General features: G+C 52.9%; 1 protein-coding gene across 1 annotated transcript; it reads left to right on the top strand.

The window, feature by feature from the left end:
- The first annotated feature begins 4,936 nt into the window (after nucleotides 1–4,936).
- Nucleotides 4,937–17,763, top strand: LOC119101712 (exostosin-3). The gene is made up of 14 exons (XM_037225128.1): nucleotides 4,937–5,283; nucleotides 5,701–5,824; nucleotides 10,760–10,911; nucleotides 11,913–12,254; nucleotides 12,507–12,522; nucleotides 12,760–12,938; nucleotides 13,189–13,323; nucleotides 13,804–14,014; nucleotides 14,497–14,627; nucleotides 15,080–15,205; nucleotides 15,649–15,776; nucleotides 16,207–16,331; nucleotides 16,846–16,994; nucleotides 17,493–17,763. The coding sequence occupies exons 1-14, from the start codon at nucleotides 5,107–5,109 to the stop codon at nucleotides 17,700–17,702; spliced, it is 2,205 nt and encodes a 734-aa protein (XP_037081023.1). The 5' UTR covers nucleotides 4,937–5,106; the 3' UTR covers nucleotides 17,703–17,763.
- Nucleotides 17,764–17,920: the final 157 nt, after the last annotated feature.

Below are 17,920 nucleotides of genomic sequence, written 5' to 3'. Positions count from 1 at the left end.
TTGCGGAGCCAGACGGGATGTTTGCGGACGTAGTATCCCAGCAGGCGGAGGCCAGCCCCCCGCTGGTCCGTCGACTTAAGCAGTTGGTGCAGTCTACCGGACAGATGCCCGGTCAGGCGGCGCACGCGCAGTGCGAGCAAGATCCTGTGCCGCAGGGCCACCAGGGGTACAGCTGCTGGTGTGGGGTGACATGTGCGTACCGCCAGCAGACGGAACCTGACGGTGTGGTCTATGGGAAAGACGTCAGGTTACGGGTAGAGTGGTGCACAACTGTGGGGGAAAGGGGGGGGGGGGTATGTGACAGGGATATGGCGCCAATGGGTAGTGCATGTGATGCTTTCATTCCTCTTGTACAGCGTGCTGCCAGTGAAGTGTTTCAAGAGACATTGCATCGGGGATGCAACGTGCAGTAGGGGCTGACGTCATCTCTGTGCAAAGCCCGGTACACCCTTGGACTTCAAATAAGCAAGCTGACCACGAGTCCCAACCTAGATTTAAGATCGGCCAGCGAACCATTAAGAGTCGCTAGATTTAGAGCGTATGATGGCTGCGGAAGCAAACTCATATCTTGAAAGGCAACAGTGTGGCCATTTACAGAGCTTGTCTAGAGAAAGATAGAATTTTCGCGAGGTGCGGGCCCAAACGCACATCTCAGCTACTGGAAGACACTGTCACCAACTGGCGCACTCCCCACACCGGGTCACATCAAATCCGTAGCCCGAACTGGTGCTGAGCGCGGGCGCCGGCCAGCCGTGACCGACCTGTCGCTGAGGGCGCGGCGAGTTGCCGTCCGCCGCACGACAGTAGGATCGTCCAGGCCGCGTGCCGAGCCAGTGCAGACGTATCGTCTATCAGCCGTTGAGCAGCCAGGCCTCCCCTGGGGGACCGCAGGTCAGTATCGTTCAAGTGGGATGAGACTCGACTTCAACCACATCCACGGACGTGGGTGGCCAGAGCAGGGGCGGAGACAGAGCGGGGCCGTTCTGGACTGCTGGCAGGTCACGACGGAGTAGTGGCGGTACAAAACCAAAACTTGCCGACGATACTAGCGACATAAGAGGTTGCAAGTTATGCTGTACAAACAACTCCCTTTTCTACTGAGATTCGCCCCAACCCACGGTTTTCTCTCAAATGTTGCGTACAGTAGCGCGATAGTAAAATGACCCGAATTCGCCCCCACGTTGGACACATTGTTGCACCCCTAATGTGTACTGGCCATTTTGCTCGTCCCTGATTAGCCCGAATAGTGGAGGTTGGCAAGCAAGACACCAATAATAATTGCGATGTACCCCCAGCAAAAGGCCGCCTTCTACACAACCCCACCGTCGCTCCCTCCCTCACTCCCTCCTACCCTCCTCCCTCTCCATCCCTCCCTCCTCCCTTCCTCCCTACTTCCCGCTTCCCTCCCTACCCCTAGAACGAACAGGGAACAGACACGGCCCCACATCAGCCCTGATGTCGGCCGGGCAGCCGGGCAGCCGGGCGGCCAGCACGTACCGCTCAGACCGCGCAGGTTTCTCGCGGAAGAGCTCCTTGATCTGCTGGCCTCGTCCGTGTCGGCCTGCTCCAGGCGGCGGGAAACATGAGGCCCGGGTCGTCGAGGGGCTCGGCGGAGACGGCCGGCGGCCCGCCACCGCGCGACGGCATGCTGCTCATGGCGTCCGCCCGCCTGCTGGGGCCCCAGGCTGGCTCAGCTGGGCACATGTGATGGCCACACAACATCAGGTGGCAGATGGGGTCACACAAGGTTGGGTGACAGATAATGCCACACAACATCAGGTGGCAGATGGGGTCACATAAGGTTGGGTGACAGATAATGTCACACAAGGTCAGGTGGCAGATGAAATCACACAACATATGGTGGCAGATGTGATGGTCACACAAGGTCAGGCAGCAGATTAGGTCACATTAAGTCAGGTGGCAGATAAGGTCACCCAATGTCAGGTGACAGATGTGATGGCTACACATAGTCAGGTGACAGTTGAGATGGTCAAACATGGTTAGATGCAAGCTGTAGTGGTAACACATACCCATGCAACATGTGCTGATGGTCACCCATGACATAACATAATGTGGTCATGGTCACACATGGTGATCACACACATTAATGCCACATGGTGTCTGTCACACACGGTCAAGTGTCACGTGGTGACAATCAATATTAGCACTGAATGGTGCCAGTCCCACACAGTACAGAGTGAAACATCACCAGCAAGTAGACATCAGCAATGTTCAATGACATGCATTGCTATAAAAAATAGCTGTGGTCTTCGGGCACTGGAATGTACATCATGCATGGCTGTTTGGCTGTTTTGGATGGATTATATAGTCTGATGAAGAATGATGCATATACACATATGAAAATGATGAGCAAGTGAGCATATGAAAATGATAAACATGAAGTAAACACAAACTCCTCCCAGTGATGACAAGATCAGCTGCCTTTATACCATCACCACTTATGAACATGAACTAAACACAAACCCCTCCCAGTGATGACAAGATCACCTGCTTTAATGCCATCACCACTTAGTATATATGACTCTGATCAATGACTTGAATAGTGCACAGGTGGCTGTCATATCAGAATTGTTATTCTTGTAACCCAAGTTGATCAGGATACAATATCTTATAAGGGCCCCAACTGAGAGAACCTGCACAGATATGTCTACAGTTACAAACCCTATTCTTGACTGAGAATAAAGTTGTTATTATGATACTGCACATTGTATGGCAAACAAACTGACATTATTGACATGCATCACCCAATAATAACCAGCTGATCCACTGCTACAGGCACCAATCCACATTCCAGCATTTTCCAGATATGCACAGTCCATTTCTAAACCCAAACTAGCTCACATTCTGCTTAATAAACATACAAACATATTAATATTCATTAGTCTGTGTTCTGGCTTTGGATCCACCACTGCAATGTTCAGCAGTACAGAGTGGAGGTGCTAGCAAAGGATCACTAGCTGGGTGAAATCGGGGTGTGGTGCAAGCCTCACAGACTGTTTTATTGGTTTGTACTTTACATTCCAAGACAGATCCATGTCACAAAATCCAATATTGTTTTTTTAGAACAAATTTTCCAAGACAAAAACCTTATAACAACCCAAGAATCTGATCTTGGCTTACCAAGTGATTGAATAGGTTGATGGTCCTGATGCCCAAGATATGCAACTGGCTAAAGCACAACACACATATGAGTACCTGGAAGTTCAGAGCCCACAAATGACACAAAAGTAGGCCAAGAAAAATAATTCTGGATTCTTTTTTTGGGTGGCTGGCTCATAAACAAGTGCCACAGTGCCACAGTGGTTATACCAACACCAAGGTGGTTCCACCAGTGTTCTAACAAGGCTGACAAATTTTTCCCATCAAACAAAAGTAGGCAAGATACATTTTGAGTTATAATAGAAAAAATGTAAGATAAACCAAAATGATCTCAACTGAAAGTTAAATTGACCTGTGGCAGTAAAGTGCCTTATGTTTTTATGGCATATGGTTCTGTGGTGTTGTTATTTTTTTGGCAGATGTTGGGCTGATATAAAATAAGAATACTGATACGCCAATAAATCACAGTAGATTCTGAATGCTCCATGGAAATCCAGTGGTGGAAAAGCATGGGACAGTTTATATTCTGCATGGATTCTCAACACACATGACATTTGAAAATTTACCCACAGTCATACTAATGTGGAGCATTATCATTAAGTCATTTGTTTGGAATTACTAGACACCATTAGAAACACAAGTAAACTGAGAATGACATAGCTGTAGATCATAGATGCATATATAGCTATCCCATGCAAAGGTTCACATGCATGATGTCTGCAGCCTCTCCCTAACTTGTTACTTTTGATTCCTGCATGCAGTAGGTTTATTATAGGCATATGGACCATTAATCAAGCAAAATGCTGCTGTTTAGGTGCTTCAACATATTTGATTCTGATCACAACATAGTCTTCCAGTACTCTATTAAACAAGAGGATGCTACCATCAATCCTGCACTTAACACACTGAGGAACTGTGTTCCTGAGGAATTCATTGATTGATTGAATTTGGAATTGAAAAGGAATTGACTGATTGAGGAATCCTGAAGAAATTGAGGAAAAAGAACTGAGGAGCTTAAAAGTGCATTGACAGGAATGCAATTGGAAGTCTAAGGCACCCATTTCGCTAGTAAATGGCTGCACCAAGAAGGTATCTCAGCTATTTAAATAGCACAAACCATCAATCACCTTTTGATATCCAGCTGGAGTCACATAAATATCTAATGGGAAATACACATCCTTCACAAAAGATGATGTTCATCAACAATTCAGCAATTGACACATCGATGAACCATGCTGAGCCCCAGGGTGCGCCAACAGGACAGCAAGTTGCGAGCCTCGAGAAGCGACTGACGGCACAGAGTAGGTATCTTACTAATCTGAGGGGCGTAAATTGCCACTCACCTTTTGATACCCAATTGGTGTTATTCAGTGCATATATTCATGCTACAAAATTTAAGTGAAATCCTAATTCGTCAGGACCCTTGATATGGGTTGGCTCAAGACATCCCGACACAAAGCCCCAGCGGAAATTGTCCGCATGAAAACGCTGCGGCCAACCCACATAGAAATACTACATGAGCGCCAAAAACAAGCTACCAAGCGCCAGAATGGTCTTAAAATTCTAGCTTCTTTTCTGATATGGTCCAGCTTAAATCACATGTAAGCCTGGCGGCAACATAATTTTTTTATATAAGCTTATCATATGGCAAGCTAGAGGATACATTTTAACCTTGAAATTAAAATATATACTTGGTGTATAGTAGGCAATAACTGACTTATTTGCCCAGTACTCCAGTAGTTATTTTTTTAGCTGTAACCAATGTAAATCAAGGATGTAACCCAAACAAGCCCTCCTTATTGACTAAGGACCAGACTTGTGGCTTTGCATGAGATGGTGTGTTGTTCCGGGGTGGCATATATGTCCGTTGTGACGGCTTCTTAGGTGGTTGCTGATGTTAGATATCTTTATGTAAGCGGTTGTGTGGTTGTGGTTTAAGCAAGATGTGACAAATAGTTTTCAAGAAAAGCCGCAAAGCATCCTGCCATGAGCCTCACCGAGATGGCGTATACAAATGAATTTCATCACCAGAGAACTCAAGACAATTCATGTGTTGCTCGGACAATCAGCTATTTGATTCACATGAAGCTGTCAACTCTAGTATTCATCCTTATCATACTTCTGATATCCATCCCACTGATGATGCATTATTATGTGTCTCAGGTATGTTGTAATGTTATGATTTTAGGTGTATGGTTCCATCCATGTGGTGGAATGGGCGGGAAGGCATTTTATGTATGCATGTGTGCAGTATTTAGGGTCTTCATTGATGTATACCTTTGCTGCAAGTCATGTGATGGTTGCATGGCACAACAATTGTTAACAATGGGTTTTGCTGTTTTATTTGACAGTGCGTAATCTTTGCATTTCTTGTGCCGGTTTTTAATGATACCATTTTTGTCTTCCGGACAGTGTCACAGGAACTATGACATAGGGATTGAGCAAACGGATGGAGAGGTTTGTCTGGAATCTAGGCTAGAAATCAGCATTGCTTTCCAAATTTTCCAGTACACAGTCATTGCTGTATGGCAATATATTATTTTATGGCTTCTTTTCATGCACCATGGTTTATTCTTTCAGATTCTTGCTCATCAGGGTCAGGTGGCTCAGAAGTCCCACCCTTTGGTCACCAGTATGAGCTTGCACAGTGATAGCTCTTCAGCCCACATGAAGAGTCGCATAGATGAGATGAACCGCATCAAAAGTAAGTGGCTAAAGGCATTGTAAAGTTTCAAGATGCATTTTAACCCTTTGGAATCACCCATGCCCATCTTGCAATAGTTATTTATGAGAATCTCAAGATACAGCAATCAAGCAGGTTGATTTTTAATAGGCTGGGATGATGCCTAGACAGTTTTGATCACAGCTTCACACCTCCCAGGTCTAATCTTGATGTGGTGTTTTGATACTCATGTCATATTTCAAGCCATGCAATAATATAGACTGCATTGTTAGGTATTTTAATGTGTCAACAATATATTTGATGATATGCTTTGTGATCCTCCTGTGCAAGTCCAGCCCCTGTGTAAAAGCTTTGTCATCCCTGAAGCAAAGAGCATAAGAGATGTTAATGTTAATTATGTCAGTTGTTAACTTCAGTGTTCAGTCCTGATATTAATATTGTGATGCATATGATGCACCAAACTGTGAATAGAACTGATTTCATTTATTGAAATATATCCAGGAATGGACAAGGCTCAAAATCCACATTTTTTGTGTTCTTCTAGAGGTCTTGATTGCTTCCCTTTCATAACAAAGGGCATATTCAGTTTCAGCTTGTTAAGGTTAAAAAAGATTGCCATTTCATGAAGTTGTCAGGGAGAGGTTCAATGACAGCACTTATGGTTGTTTTTTAGGGTGGAGGGGCTGTATGATTTACTCAGTAGCTTAGGCTGCATGGTGGAGGCTACTGACTCACTCTGGTGAGGAGAGAGGCAGTGTGGAGATCAAACAGCATACCTTTGGGTTCCCAGGCACTAGGTGGGACCACTGAGTTGCTGGCACCCTGGCTACCTTGCTGCAACATTGCATAGCTATATTTACTGTAAAATATTTGAGAGCTATTGCACCTTGTAATTGTGTTGAATCAGAAATTCATTTCATGTTATTGCTGGGAATGCTTTGTTTATATGGGACAATTGAGGCTTGTCTCATTATGTCTTTTTTCTTTGGCTATCTCAATAATGATCATAGCATTTCTTGATTTGTTTGTCCTCTTTGATAGTTCAGATTGTTAGAGTGGTTGCCTTCTGATTCACTCATTCATGGTAGGGTGGGCTCGAGTTGCTTTAGACGCTCGCTATTTGTCTCGGACAGGGACAACCTACGGTCGGTCCCGTGGCATGGGACACTAAAGGTCAAGTGACGTCAGAGGGCAGAACGGACGGTGTCGAACGTTGCGACACGCTAGCTTTCGCCGAAATGTTACTTCCATCTGGAATTTTGCGATCGTGTGGTGGGGCCAGGGCTTGCGCGACAAGCACGAACGTGGACTTTGGTCTTTAAATTCATCCTGTCAAAAGTTTCGGGCCAAACCTTAAAGCAAAATAAGGAATTGCAGCAGTAGAGATAACCGATCGGTTTATTATCGAGCTATGGTTGGGCGTCGGACCACCTTTGTTGACAAATAAATGCATTGCAGGAGAACAGGCATGACCGAAAGATCGTTTATCAAGCTATAGTTGGTGGTCAAATGATCTAAGCAATCATCATTATCACATCAGTACTAAAGTGTGTGTCTCCCACAGCATATGGGGCAGACAGAAGCACGCTTATGCTTTTATATCCTTCACTCGTCCGCTCCACACTGGATTACGCATGCTTTGTGTAAGATAGCGCGTCCAAATCCAGCAAGCGTGTTGTTGACACCGTCCACCATACTGCCATTCGTATTGCTACTGGACGTTCCGCACATCACCTTCCGTCAGCCTTTTAACGGAGGCACACGAGCCACCACTTTCGATGAGGAGGAAAATGCTCGGCATACGTTATGCCTTAAAGCTGCGGCAGTTCCCACTTCATCCGACATATTCTGCAGTATTTTCTCGGATTACCGTAAGTTCCCTTCGTCATGGGCCGCAGCAGCACGCTTTAGCTTTTGGTTTCCGAATGAGAGCCTTATTGCTGGAGGGCGGAATTCCTTTTCGAGGTGCAAAGCAAGTAAGCCACCTGGCTTCTCCTCCTTGACAAGTGACCATACCCTTCATTGACACCTGGCTTACGGAAATTAGGAAAAAAAGACGCCACACCACACCTAATGAGATCCAGGGCACTTGAGCTTCTGTCGTGTTATGAAGGATACAGTCTGACGTACACAGACGGATCCAAATCTCGGATGGCGTGGGTTGTGCGTTCATCAGCGGTTCCGTCGCTCGATCGTTCTCGTTACCGGCCCACTCGTCAGTTTTCATAGCGGAATTAATTGCGACTACCAAGGCGATATGTTCATAGAAGTTGGTGAATAATCTTCCCACGCCATTTTTACAGATTCACTGAGCAGGCTCTCTGCACTGAAGTCTTTTTATCCATGATGTCCCCTTATACAGGACATTTTATCACGCCTGACACAGTTGAATCGGGTTGGAAAGAGAGTTGCCCTGTGCTGGATCCCCAGTCACGTCGGTATCGTGGGCAACGAGTTGGCTGATGCTGCTGCCAAGCGAGCAGCGGTGGCACCATATACCCGGTTTTTTTCCTATCCCTGCCAGATATTTCTACCCGGCAGTCAAGACCTTCCTGAGAAGTAAATTGCAGCGTCGTTGGGACCAGGTGGGCGGCAATAAGCTCAAGGCGATGAAAACCGAGTTGGGCTTGTGGTCGTCATACTCTCGCAGTGTGCGGTGGGAATAAGTGGTTTTACGCAGGTTGCGTATTGGGCATACGTATGCCACCTATGGCCATCTGTTGCATGGAGCTGACAGACCCCTATGCCAGCGGTGTGGTGCCGTTCTAACTGTCCACCATGTCATTGTATCATGTCCGTGCCTCATCGAAGAACGACGACGTCACTTTGGTCCGCAGGCTTCGCCCCTGACGATTAGCGATGTGCTCGGGGACAGTTCCTCCCTTCTTGATTCCAAACAACTCTTTTCGTTCTTAAAAAATATTGATTTTCAAGTCATTTTCACACCGTACTAATTAAGTAAAAACATCGTTATGGGCGCAAAATGACCATTGAAGTCGACGCGCCCGAAAACACCAATGAACAACAACAACATTATCACATCAGGTTGTGATATCTGATGTTAGGCACAGATGTCCGTGGCAGATTTCTTCGCATATTGCCTGAGGATGATCTGCTTTGGGGACATTTCAGTACTTAAATCATTGTATCGTATGCAAAGCTTTGTATCCCACTCTGCATATGCTATTTCTTCGCGCGCTGATGAACCAGTGATGATGACTTGCGCCGAATGGCAAAATTTTGCACTGACGAAGGTGCATTTCGTAATATTATGCATCTGCTAAACGTGATTTAGCTAAAAAGGCATGCAGTTTAATATGTTTTGGCTTTCGAAAGATCATTTTTGACGCGGAGAGCCTCAAAAGGCCTAAATTTGCTCGAAGTCCCGAGACAGCACGATAAAGGACGATTAAGGTCGTTCGAACTGTTGGCAGTGGGCTAATTGACGCCATCTGTCGGAACAAATACGTTTTCAATAAATAACCAACTTAAGCTCGCATGCAGGGATATATTCGGGCTCAATAAAAGAAAAGAAAAAATCCGAACATTATTGTCAACTCTACCGAGAACTAAGGGTTACATTGAATTTCAGAAGTCCTACATCGATTTTAGAGCAAGGCCACCTATTAATTATTTTGTTGATAAGCAACCAATTCAATGCACATTGAGTTTGGAATCATAAGACATGCTACAAACAACGGTGCTAAATGTATCAAAATATGATGACGACGTTGGTACCCGATGTTACAAACAACAGTGCTTAGAGTGTCGAAACACAATGATGACATTGATATCCAGAAGCTTTCGCACGTCGCGGACATCGCCGTTTTGTTGAAGGCTCCTAAAAAGACAGCGATATAGAGGAGCTGAGTGCTAACGCGTGACATATTCAGGTACCGAGTAGCATAGCGCGCAATCCAGCCACGGAAACCTAAGAAGAACTTGTCGACAACGTAACATCATTGCATCATTTCTCTTGCCCGCTGAGCGGTTGGCCTCTCGAATCGGATTGGATGCACGCCACTTTCTGCCACTTTGTCTCGTGTCTCAGACCAGCGTCCCAGTCCGTGTCGCACAAAGTTCGAGTGTCACTGGATCTGAGTCTGTTCCGACCTTGAGCCGCCGCTTAAGGACCCGCCCGCCAGCTGATCATGTTCGGCCGCGAGTTGGAGCATGACTCCACAGACTCGCCAAACAAGCGTTCCAGTCAGTCTTGTTTGTTAGGGCATGAGCGAGCACTGGCTGGTCGTTTGCTGTCCTACACTAGTCTGGTTGTGACGAACGATTTAAGGATTACCATTACCCGGCCACTAGTAACTCGTGCGGCAGAATCCCTCCACGTGGGTTTGAATGAGCCCGGTGAGCTTGTGAGCATTGTGTGTCTGGTAAGGCAAGACGTGCTGAACCACGTTTAGAAAATAATGGGCGAAATGCGCGCGGAGGAAAAGGCAGCTCACTCATGCCAGCCCTGAAACAGATGGCTGCTGTAATAATTTACTTGTCGGCGAAGGAGGTGGTTCCTATGGTTTCCGAGCGTCGCGTGCAGGTGATGACTGACGATCACAGAGAAAGATCGTAAGATTAAGCGCTATACTCCGCGTGCCAATGTGGCTTCCTACAACAAAGGCGTGAAAAGCATTTGTAGCTCAGACGGCCGAAACAACAGAACATAATAATCATCCAAAAACAATGCTGGGAAAATGTGATGCGGAGCCTTGTGTAGCGACGCGGCCTGAGATGTCGCTGCTCGCAAATACAGCAGCACATTGCGACAACTCTCATGCTGTCTTACGGTTGGCTACGATGCATGTCCGCTCATCTCAGACCGTAGAGAAACCTTGTCCTTGCCTCATGCTTTATTATTGAGCTGAAGCTGAGATTTATTTACCAAATACACACCGCAATGACGTGAGTCGTTCTCTGCCATCGCCAACCGATACCTTTTATTTCCTGCAGACTCTGTCAGCAACGAACTGATGCAGCTGGAGGCGAAACGGAACAAGCTGCACCAGTCGATCGAGACATACAGCAGCCGGATAGACGAACTGAAGCAGAACCTGGCGCGTCTACAGCTCGAGTACGAGCGGCTCAAGTACAGTGTCGAGCAGGTACAGAAGTGACCGCAAGTCCAACCGGCAGCTGGCTTCATCTGCCGGCCCCAGTTCGGGCCTCTGGCGGTCGTCGACACGGGCCTTTGCGACGCGGAGACTGTGGTTCCACGGCCGGTCATACCGTTCAGTCGGTTTGGCTTCACCGTGGTCAGCTTGGATGTGGTCGATCCAGTTTCGGTGTATCGTTAGGATACCTTTCCCTCAGCGTCGTGTTGGTACGACTCCCTTGCCTGCCAATTCCACGCCCGATGTGCAAGAGGAGAAGTTCAACAACAACTGGGGATGGCAGGTCTGGCTAAACAAGGCCGTCTCTATGCAACGTTTCATATATGGGCGACGTAACGTGAGTTCAAGTTAACACACGCCACCTTTTACTGCCAAGGGTCAACGCGAAGCCATCTGGCTTTACTCCATGATCCGTCATAGCTTTTACCGGGACTTTCTTGTCTCGCCAAGTACCAGATGCTATTGATCGAATGTGATAGCTCCACTGACCTTGCTCTGTGCGACTCCTATTACGTGACGTGACGAGACTCTAGCCACCTCAGGTCCTCACATTACAACGGACACCTACCGGTCCTTTTGGTTGCTGGTGTCCTGTGTCGTCGTTTGCTGTTTTGCCGTCTCCCAGTCCAGGTGCTGTTCGGTTGCCAACGGCTGTGTCGCCCGTGATAGCGCGCGCTATTTATTCGCTGTGATGCGTGAAGGGTGCTTGCTGTGCCGTGTCCTGGCGTGCTGTTGGAACAGGGGGCGTAGCAGCAGCAGTCGTTGCTCTACATTCTTATCAGTTCCTGCGAGGGCGTCACGCTGGTAAGGTACCGCTGCGTGCTATTGCCTGCTTCAATTGGCATGTTGTCGTCTCGACTGCCGCGGGACTGTGCCTGTATAACGCGCTGTAGTCCGCTGTGTCCCCGTCCCCGTCCCCGTATGCCTGATGGGGGGGGGGGGGGGTGAGGGGGCCAGGGCACGCACCCTGACGCCGTGCCGCTCGTCGGCAGGCGCGCGCGACGCAGCGCGAGGCGGCCGAGCGGGACACGCCGCTGCTGGCGATGCCGCGGCCGCTGCAGCCGGAGCTGGGTCCCCGCGCGCCGCTGCCGCCGCCGGCGGCCGCCGACGCCCGCCACTGCTCGCTGGCCGACTGCTGGGACTACTCGCGCTGTCCACTCACTGGCGGCTTCACCTTCTTCCTGTACCGGCTGGAGGCGTCGGGCGACGCAGACGCCAGCCGGCTGCACGAAGCGCTACGCAGCAACGCGCAGTGGCGGCCGGAGGCCGCGCGCGTCTGTGCGTTCGTGCTGGTGCTGGGTGGTGCGACGACGCCGGCCGAGCTGCGCCGCCAACTGGCCGCCGCGCCGCACTGGGCCGGCGACGGCCGCAATCACCTGCTGGTGGCGGTCGGCGCGGCGGCGGCCGACGCGCTCGACGCCGTCGACACGGGCCGCGCCGTGCTGGTGCGCTCGGACGCCGGCGCGGAGCCGCGGCCCGGCTTCGACTTGGTGCTGCCGAGCGTGGACGGGCCGCTGCGTGACGTGGCCTGGCAGACGGCGCCGCCGCTCGTGCCGGCCCGGCGCGCCCTGCTCGTCACGTTCGAGGGCGAGCTGGCCGACGGCGAGGACGCGATGCGCGCCGCGGCGCTCACCAACGCGCTTCGGCCGCTGGCACACGCGCACACGCACGACGCTGTGCACCTGGTGTCCACGTGCCCGCCGGCAGCGCCGGCGGCGCCTGGCGGCCGTGGCTGGCGGCTCTGCGGCTCGGCCGAGCAGCGGGCCGCACGCCTCAGCAATGCCACGTTCGCGTTGCTGCCGGCGCCGGCTGGCGGCGGCGCGCGCCGACTGACCGAAGCGCTGCGCGCCGGCGCCGTACCCGTGCTGCTGGGCGAGTGGCCGCTGCCGCTGGACGGACCGCTCGACTGGCGGCGCGCCGTACTGCGCGTGGCCGAGCCGCGTCTGCCCGAGCTGCACTACCTGCTGCGCACGCTCACCGACGCCGACATCCTCAGCTACCGGCGCAACGGCAGGGAGGTGAGCACGTGTTCCGGGCAGGGCGGCAGCCGGCGTGGAGGCCGCCGAACGTCGGTGTTGAGGTGAAGTAGATACCGCTATGGGCCAGTGTCCGCGGAGATTCTCCTGTCATCGCCATCACCTTGGCATTATATATTGGCAGCGCTCGATGAGTCAACCTGCGTTTCACGTGCCTTTAGTACTGTGGCGTGCCGCTAATCCGCGCGCGTGTCCTGTCGCCATTCCGATGTACGCCTCTCTCCGCGGCCAGTTCTGGGAGCATTACCTGAGCTCGGCCAAGGCGGTGGCGGACGCGGTGCTGACGCAGTTCGCTGAGAGGCTGGAGCTGCCGCCGCCGCCCGCCCTCGGCGTCAAGGCTGGAAGCGCCTTCAACGACACGTTCCAGGTACGGTACGGACGGACACGCGTACGGTGCATAGTGGAACGTTGTGGGAAGAACACGGGGTCTTCTGTCTTAATTTCATTTCGCGTAGATTTCCACGTGCTTTAGCCTCACCCGACCAGTTGATATTGCGCTAGGTATAATACCAACTAACGACTAGGGCTGCCTATCCGGCTAGGCATGATACACTGGTTTATTATTATAGATGCCCATTGAGGCAGACGTTAGTTGAATGTAAAAGCACTCGTGGTTGCCGCTGGCTCGTGAATGGGATAACCAGCCACTCGTGATGAAATGTGGACGTGGATTTGAGCAGCGCGTCGTCGCAGCCGCCGGTGTGCGGCTGCCCGTCCGTGCGCCCCCTGATGCGGCGTGGCTGTCCATATGATTCCGTCCCCGCTGTCGCTTCATCTCACCACCGCGCTGGCCGACCTTCCCCGAGCCGGCGTCCCGTGACCCGGCCCGCCTCCCGGCCCGTTTCAGCGGTTGACCGTGGACGTTCAGCTCAGCAGCCTGGACCTGGACGAGTACCTGGGGCCGATCGAGTCGCCGCTGGCCTCGGACCGCTTCCAGCGCAACTTCACCACACCGCGGCTGGACACGTACGCGCGCTGGAACCTGTTCCTGGCGCCGCACCGACTGTACCCGGCCGTGCCGTACGGTGACGTGCTGCCGGCCGAGGCCAAATTTGTAGGTGAGCCCGGCAGCGGCGGCGCGCGGCCCGTCGGTGGGGCCAAGGAAGCCGACGAGTGCTGGCACTGGTGACATCGGGGAGCTGTTATGGACCATGTGACGTCAGGTTGGGTGGTGGTGTGCTCTCATTGCTGCGCTGAGGGCCGTTGGGATGTAAATGTTGTGGATGCTCTCAACGTTCAGTCCTGGTTTCGGCTTCGTTGTTTACTTCGCTTTTCGTCGGGGACCACCGGAACAAGCTTGCATGCGGGAAGTTTTATTTTTAGCTACCGGCCATGAACAGGTCAGATGTGAGCCACAAATGTTTGGCCACAGTCAGGCGCCAGTATTTGGGAGCCGCTACACCATTTAAACGACTTCACCGGCCCACTTCGCCCTGAGCGCGTGCGTGCGCGGACGAGACGTGAACGGAGCCACACCACGCCACATCGGTGGCCGGCGCTAGGAGAGGTGCTAACAGGGTGGGCGGCGGCGCGCCGACAGGCCCGCGGCTCGGCTTCCGGCCGGTGGCGTCCGGCGAGGGTGGCAGCGGCAAGGAGTTCAGCGAGGCGCTCGGAGGCAACTCGCCGCACGAGCAGTTCACCGTTGTCATGCTCACCTACCGACGAGAGCAGGTCAGTGGCGGTCAGGGCCGCCAGCGAGATCACGTCCTGCTGCCGGGGTGGTGGGAGAGCGCAAGGTGCAGTCAGCCGATGAATTCGCGCTGCAAGAACGAATATCGAAGTGAATTTTGCCCGCTCTCTGCCTTGGTTTATGTTGTTGGTCAGGTTTTGCTCGAGGATGCAGTACTGTACTGATTTACCTCGATGCCACGCTATGTCACGTCTCCGAAACCTGTGACTACTTTCCTCCAGTCACATCATAGTCCGACAGCTGGGCTGATGCTGCACCGTCGCTGGGGTGTGCGCGCGCTGCACACTGAGTTGTGGACGGGCCGACTGGCGTGTCTTGGCCGCCTGTGACGCCGGGCGTCGCCGCCGCGGCAGACGCCGGTGCCCGGCCGCGACAGGCCGCCTCCCTGCGGCCGCCCCGCGGCTCACTGCGCGCCGGCGCCGTCTGTCGGCAGGTGCTGATGAGCGCTCTGGGCCACCTGTACGGCCTGCCTTACCTCAACAAGGTGGTGGTGGTGTGGAACGCCCCCGAGTCGCCGTCCGACACGCTCCAGTGGCCCAGCGTCGGCGTGCCCGTGGAGGTGGGTTACCCCGCCGCGGAAGGGGGAAGAGGCGGCCTGCGACGGGTCCGGACCTGGCAACGCTCCGTGCCATCCCTGTGATTGTGGGATGTCGGCGAAATTTGACATGTCTGAGCACGTGTAGCGAGTGAATAATGTGTACTTGGGTACTCTGCATGGAGCGTGGTACACGCAATCATGTATGCAAACATGTATGCAACATGCAATAAGCAATAAATACGCAATAATTTCATGCATCACTGTGGTCATATTTTCTATGGCGTCTGATTCGAACGTCTTGAACAAGGCATTTAATCGAATGGGACCATCCACCATTTATTACCTTGTATCCGTGTGTTATCACCATTTTTCTGATAGTTACTTGTTTTACGGCTGAGCACGTGTGTTTACATTTGCATTCCCATTTACTACTGATGTCGTGCCACCGACATTGTTTCCAACAGGTGGTCACGGTTGGCAAGAACAGCCTAAACAACCGGTTCCTCCCATTCGAAAACATCGAGACGGATGCCATTTTATCAATCGACGACGACGCACACCTGCGTCACGACGAGATTGTGTTCGGATTCCGGTGGGTGCGCGGCGGCCGCTGTCATGGACGTTACGGCGTCCTCACGCTGGGTGACTGGTCTCACTTTGCTATTAGGGTCTTTCATAAAAAACCCTGTACAGTTCGGCGTGCATGTGGCTTATAAATTCGTTCATCCGGTTTCACGAATTGCTGGAGTCGGGGCCCTTGCATTGTAGTGTGAACGCCCGGGAATTAGAATAAGTGCTATCCATGCATTGGAGAAGTGTGTGACGATAGAACCAAGAATATCTTAAACTGGGACGTTTTGGTGTTATTGGTGCAATGTAACGTCCAAGAAGCCTGTCATTAATGGGCCGGTGTGCCCGGGTCGGACGCCCGGTCCGCCCAGGTGTCGGGACTGTGTGCCGCCTGGCGGTGTACTGACGTGGTGGCACCCTGTGCAAGCACTGACCTGCGCCGACGGCCGCAGGGTGTGGCGCGAGCAGCGGGACCGACTGGTCGGCTTCCCGGGGCGCTACAACGCCTGGGACACCAAGCACGGCGGCTGGCACTACAACTCCAACTACTCGTGCGAGCCCTCCATGGTGCTGACAGGTAGGAGTGGGTGGCGTCCTGTGTCGTTTGAGTGGTGCGGCTTGCTTCGGTGGTGTTGGCTCGCCGGCTCGCTCTTGTCGAGCCCACTGCCTCGCTCGTGTCGAGGTCGCTGCCTCGCTCGTGTCGAGGTCGCAGCCTCGCTCGTGTCGAGTTCGCTGCCTCGCTCGTGTCGAGGTTCACTGCCTCGCTCGTGTCGAGGTCGCAGCCTCGCTCGTGTCGAGTTCGCTGCCTCGCTCGTGTCGAGGTCGCAGCCTCGCTCGTGTCGAGTTCGCCGCCTCGCTCGTGTCAGGCTCGCTGCCTCGCCCGTGTCAAGCTCGCCGCCTCGCCCGTGTCAAGCTCGCTGCCTCGCCCGTGTCAGGCTCGCCGCCTCGCTCACCAGCCTCTGACTGCCCCCGGGCGTCTCTGCCTCCGCCCGAGCTGGCTCGGGCCGGCGGTGGTGTGCCGTGTGTTGCATGCGGCGGGCGTTCTCAGTGCCGCCGGCCGGAGATCGTTCTCACGGCACGCTGCCCGGCAGGTGCGGCGTTTTTCCACAAGTACTACGCACACATGTACTCTGAGTGGATGCCCCAAGTGATCCGGGACAAGGTGGACGAGTACATGAACTGCGAGGATATCGCCATGAACTTCCTCATCTCGCACTTGACCCGGCAGCCGCCCGTCAAGGTGCGACGCGGCCCAGCTCATCACGCGCCACCGGCCAGGCGCGCTCGCACCGTGACGGGCTGCGCTTGATATGTGTGTTGGGAGGGAGCTCCACAGGGACTCCAAGCTGCGGATGGAAGTGTGCACCACGGACCTAGTAGGATGAGTACACTCAGTAAGACTCTAACGTTGCGATGTCATCTCGTCCACTAGAAACTCCCCGACTACTGAATTCCTGGTCCCATGACTAGGTATGTCCAGGCCGTTTTACTTTGCGTTCAGTTGTGGACAATTTGTCACATACGACCTGTGACGAGTTTTCACTTCGACTGCATTTCCACTAAGAATGGGAGCAAGATATCCCTTCCCGTCTGTCATCCGTTCCGGACTGGCGGCCGTGAGCCGTTTGTTTGACCACACCAATGTGCCACCAGGGCCGCATGCGCTCGGTACCTCTGGCTGTGACCTCCCATCGCCCCGTGGCGAGGCTGTGCCCTGAGCTCGGGTACGTTGTTTCAGGTGACCTCCCGCTGGACGTTCCGCTGTCCCGGCTGTCCAATGACGCTCTCCGAGGACGAGGAGCACTTCACCGAGCGCCACAAGTGTATCAACTTCTTCTCGCGCGTGTACGGCCACATGCCGCTGCTGAACACGCAGTTCCGCGTCGACTCGGTGCTCTTCAAGACGAGACTGCCGCCGGACAAGCAGAAGTGCTTCCGGTTCATCTAGCGACCCCGGTCGCGGAGTGCGGCCGGCAGTGGCCGTGCTCGGCGCGCGCCGCGGCGGCACTGATCGGCGCCGTCCGTCAGCCCGCGGCGCGTGGCGTTCGCCCGGCGCCGGCGCCGGCCCCGGCCCGCTGCTGGGCGGCGGCTCCGCGGGGCCCAGACGGATGGCGGGTAGCCGCATTACGCGCTCGAGCCCCGCCGGGAAGTGCAACCAACCAGCGG

The sequence above is a fragment of the Pollicipes pollicipes genome, unplaced genomic scaffold (genome assembly GCF_011947565.3).
Source record: "Pollicipes pollicipes isolate AB1234 unplaced genomic scaffold, Ppol_2.1 Scaffold_4881;HRSCAF=5763_pilon_pilon_pilon, whole genome shotgun sequence".
Classification (NCBI taxonomy): domain Eukaryota; kingdom Metazoa; phylum Arthropoda; class Thecostraca; order Pollicipedomorpha; family Pollicipedidae; genus Pollicipes; species Pollicipes pollicipes.
The sequence above is the reverse complement of the archived record's forward strand: the minus strand, read 5'-3'. Positions and strand labels throughout refer to the sequence as shown.

Excerpts from the sequence above, each read along its gene's own strand:
- LOC119101712 (XM_037225128.1), top strand. The coding sequence starts at position 5,107 with ATGAGCCTCACCGAGATGGCGTATACAAATGAATTTCATCACCAGAGA. Across the intron at positions 14,015-14,496 it reads GGCCGAGGCCAAATTTGTAG|GCCCGCGGCTCGGCTTCCGG; the intron begins GTGAGCCCGGCA and ends GCGCGCCGACAG. Across the intron at positions 14,628-15,079 it reads TCACCTACCGACGAGAGCAG|GTGCTGATGAGCGCTCTGGG; the intron begins GTCAGTGGCGGT and ends GTCTGTCGGCAG.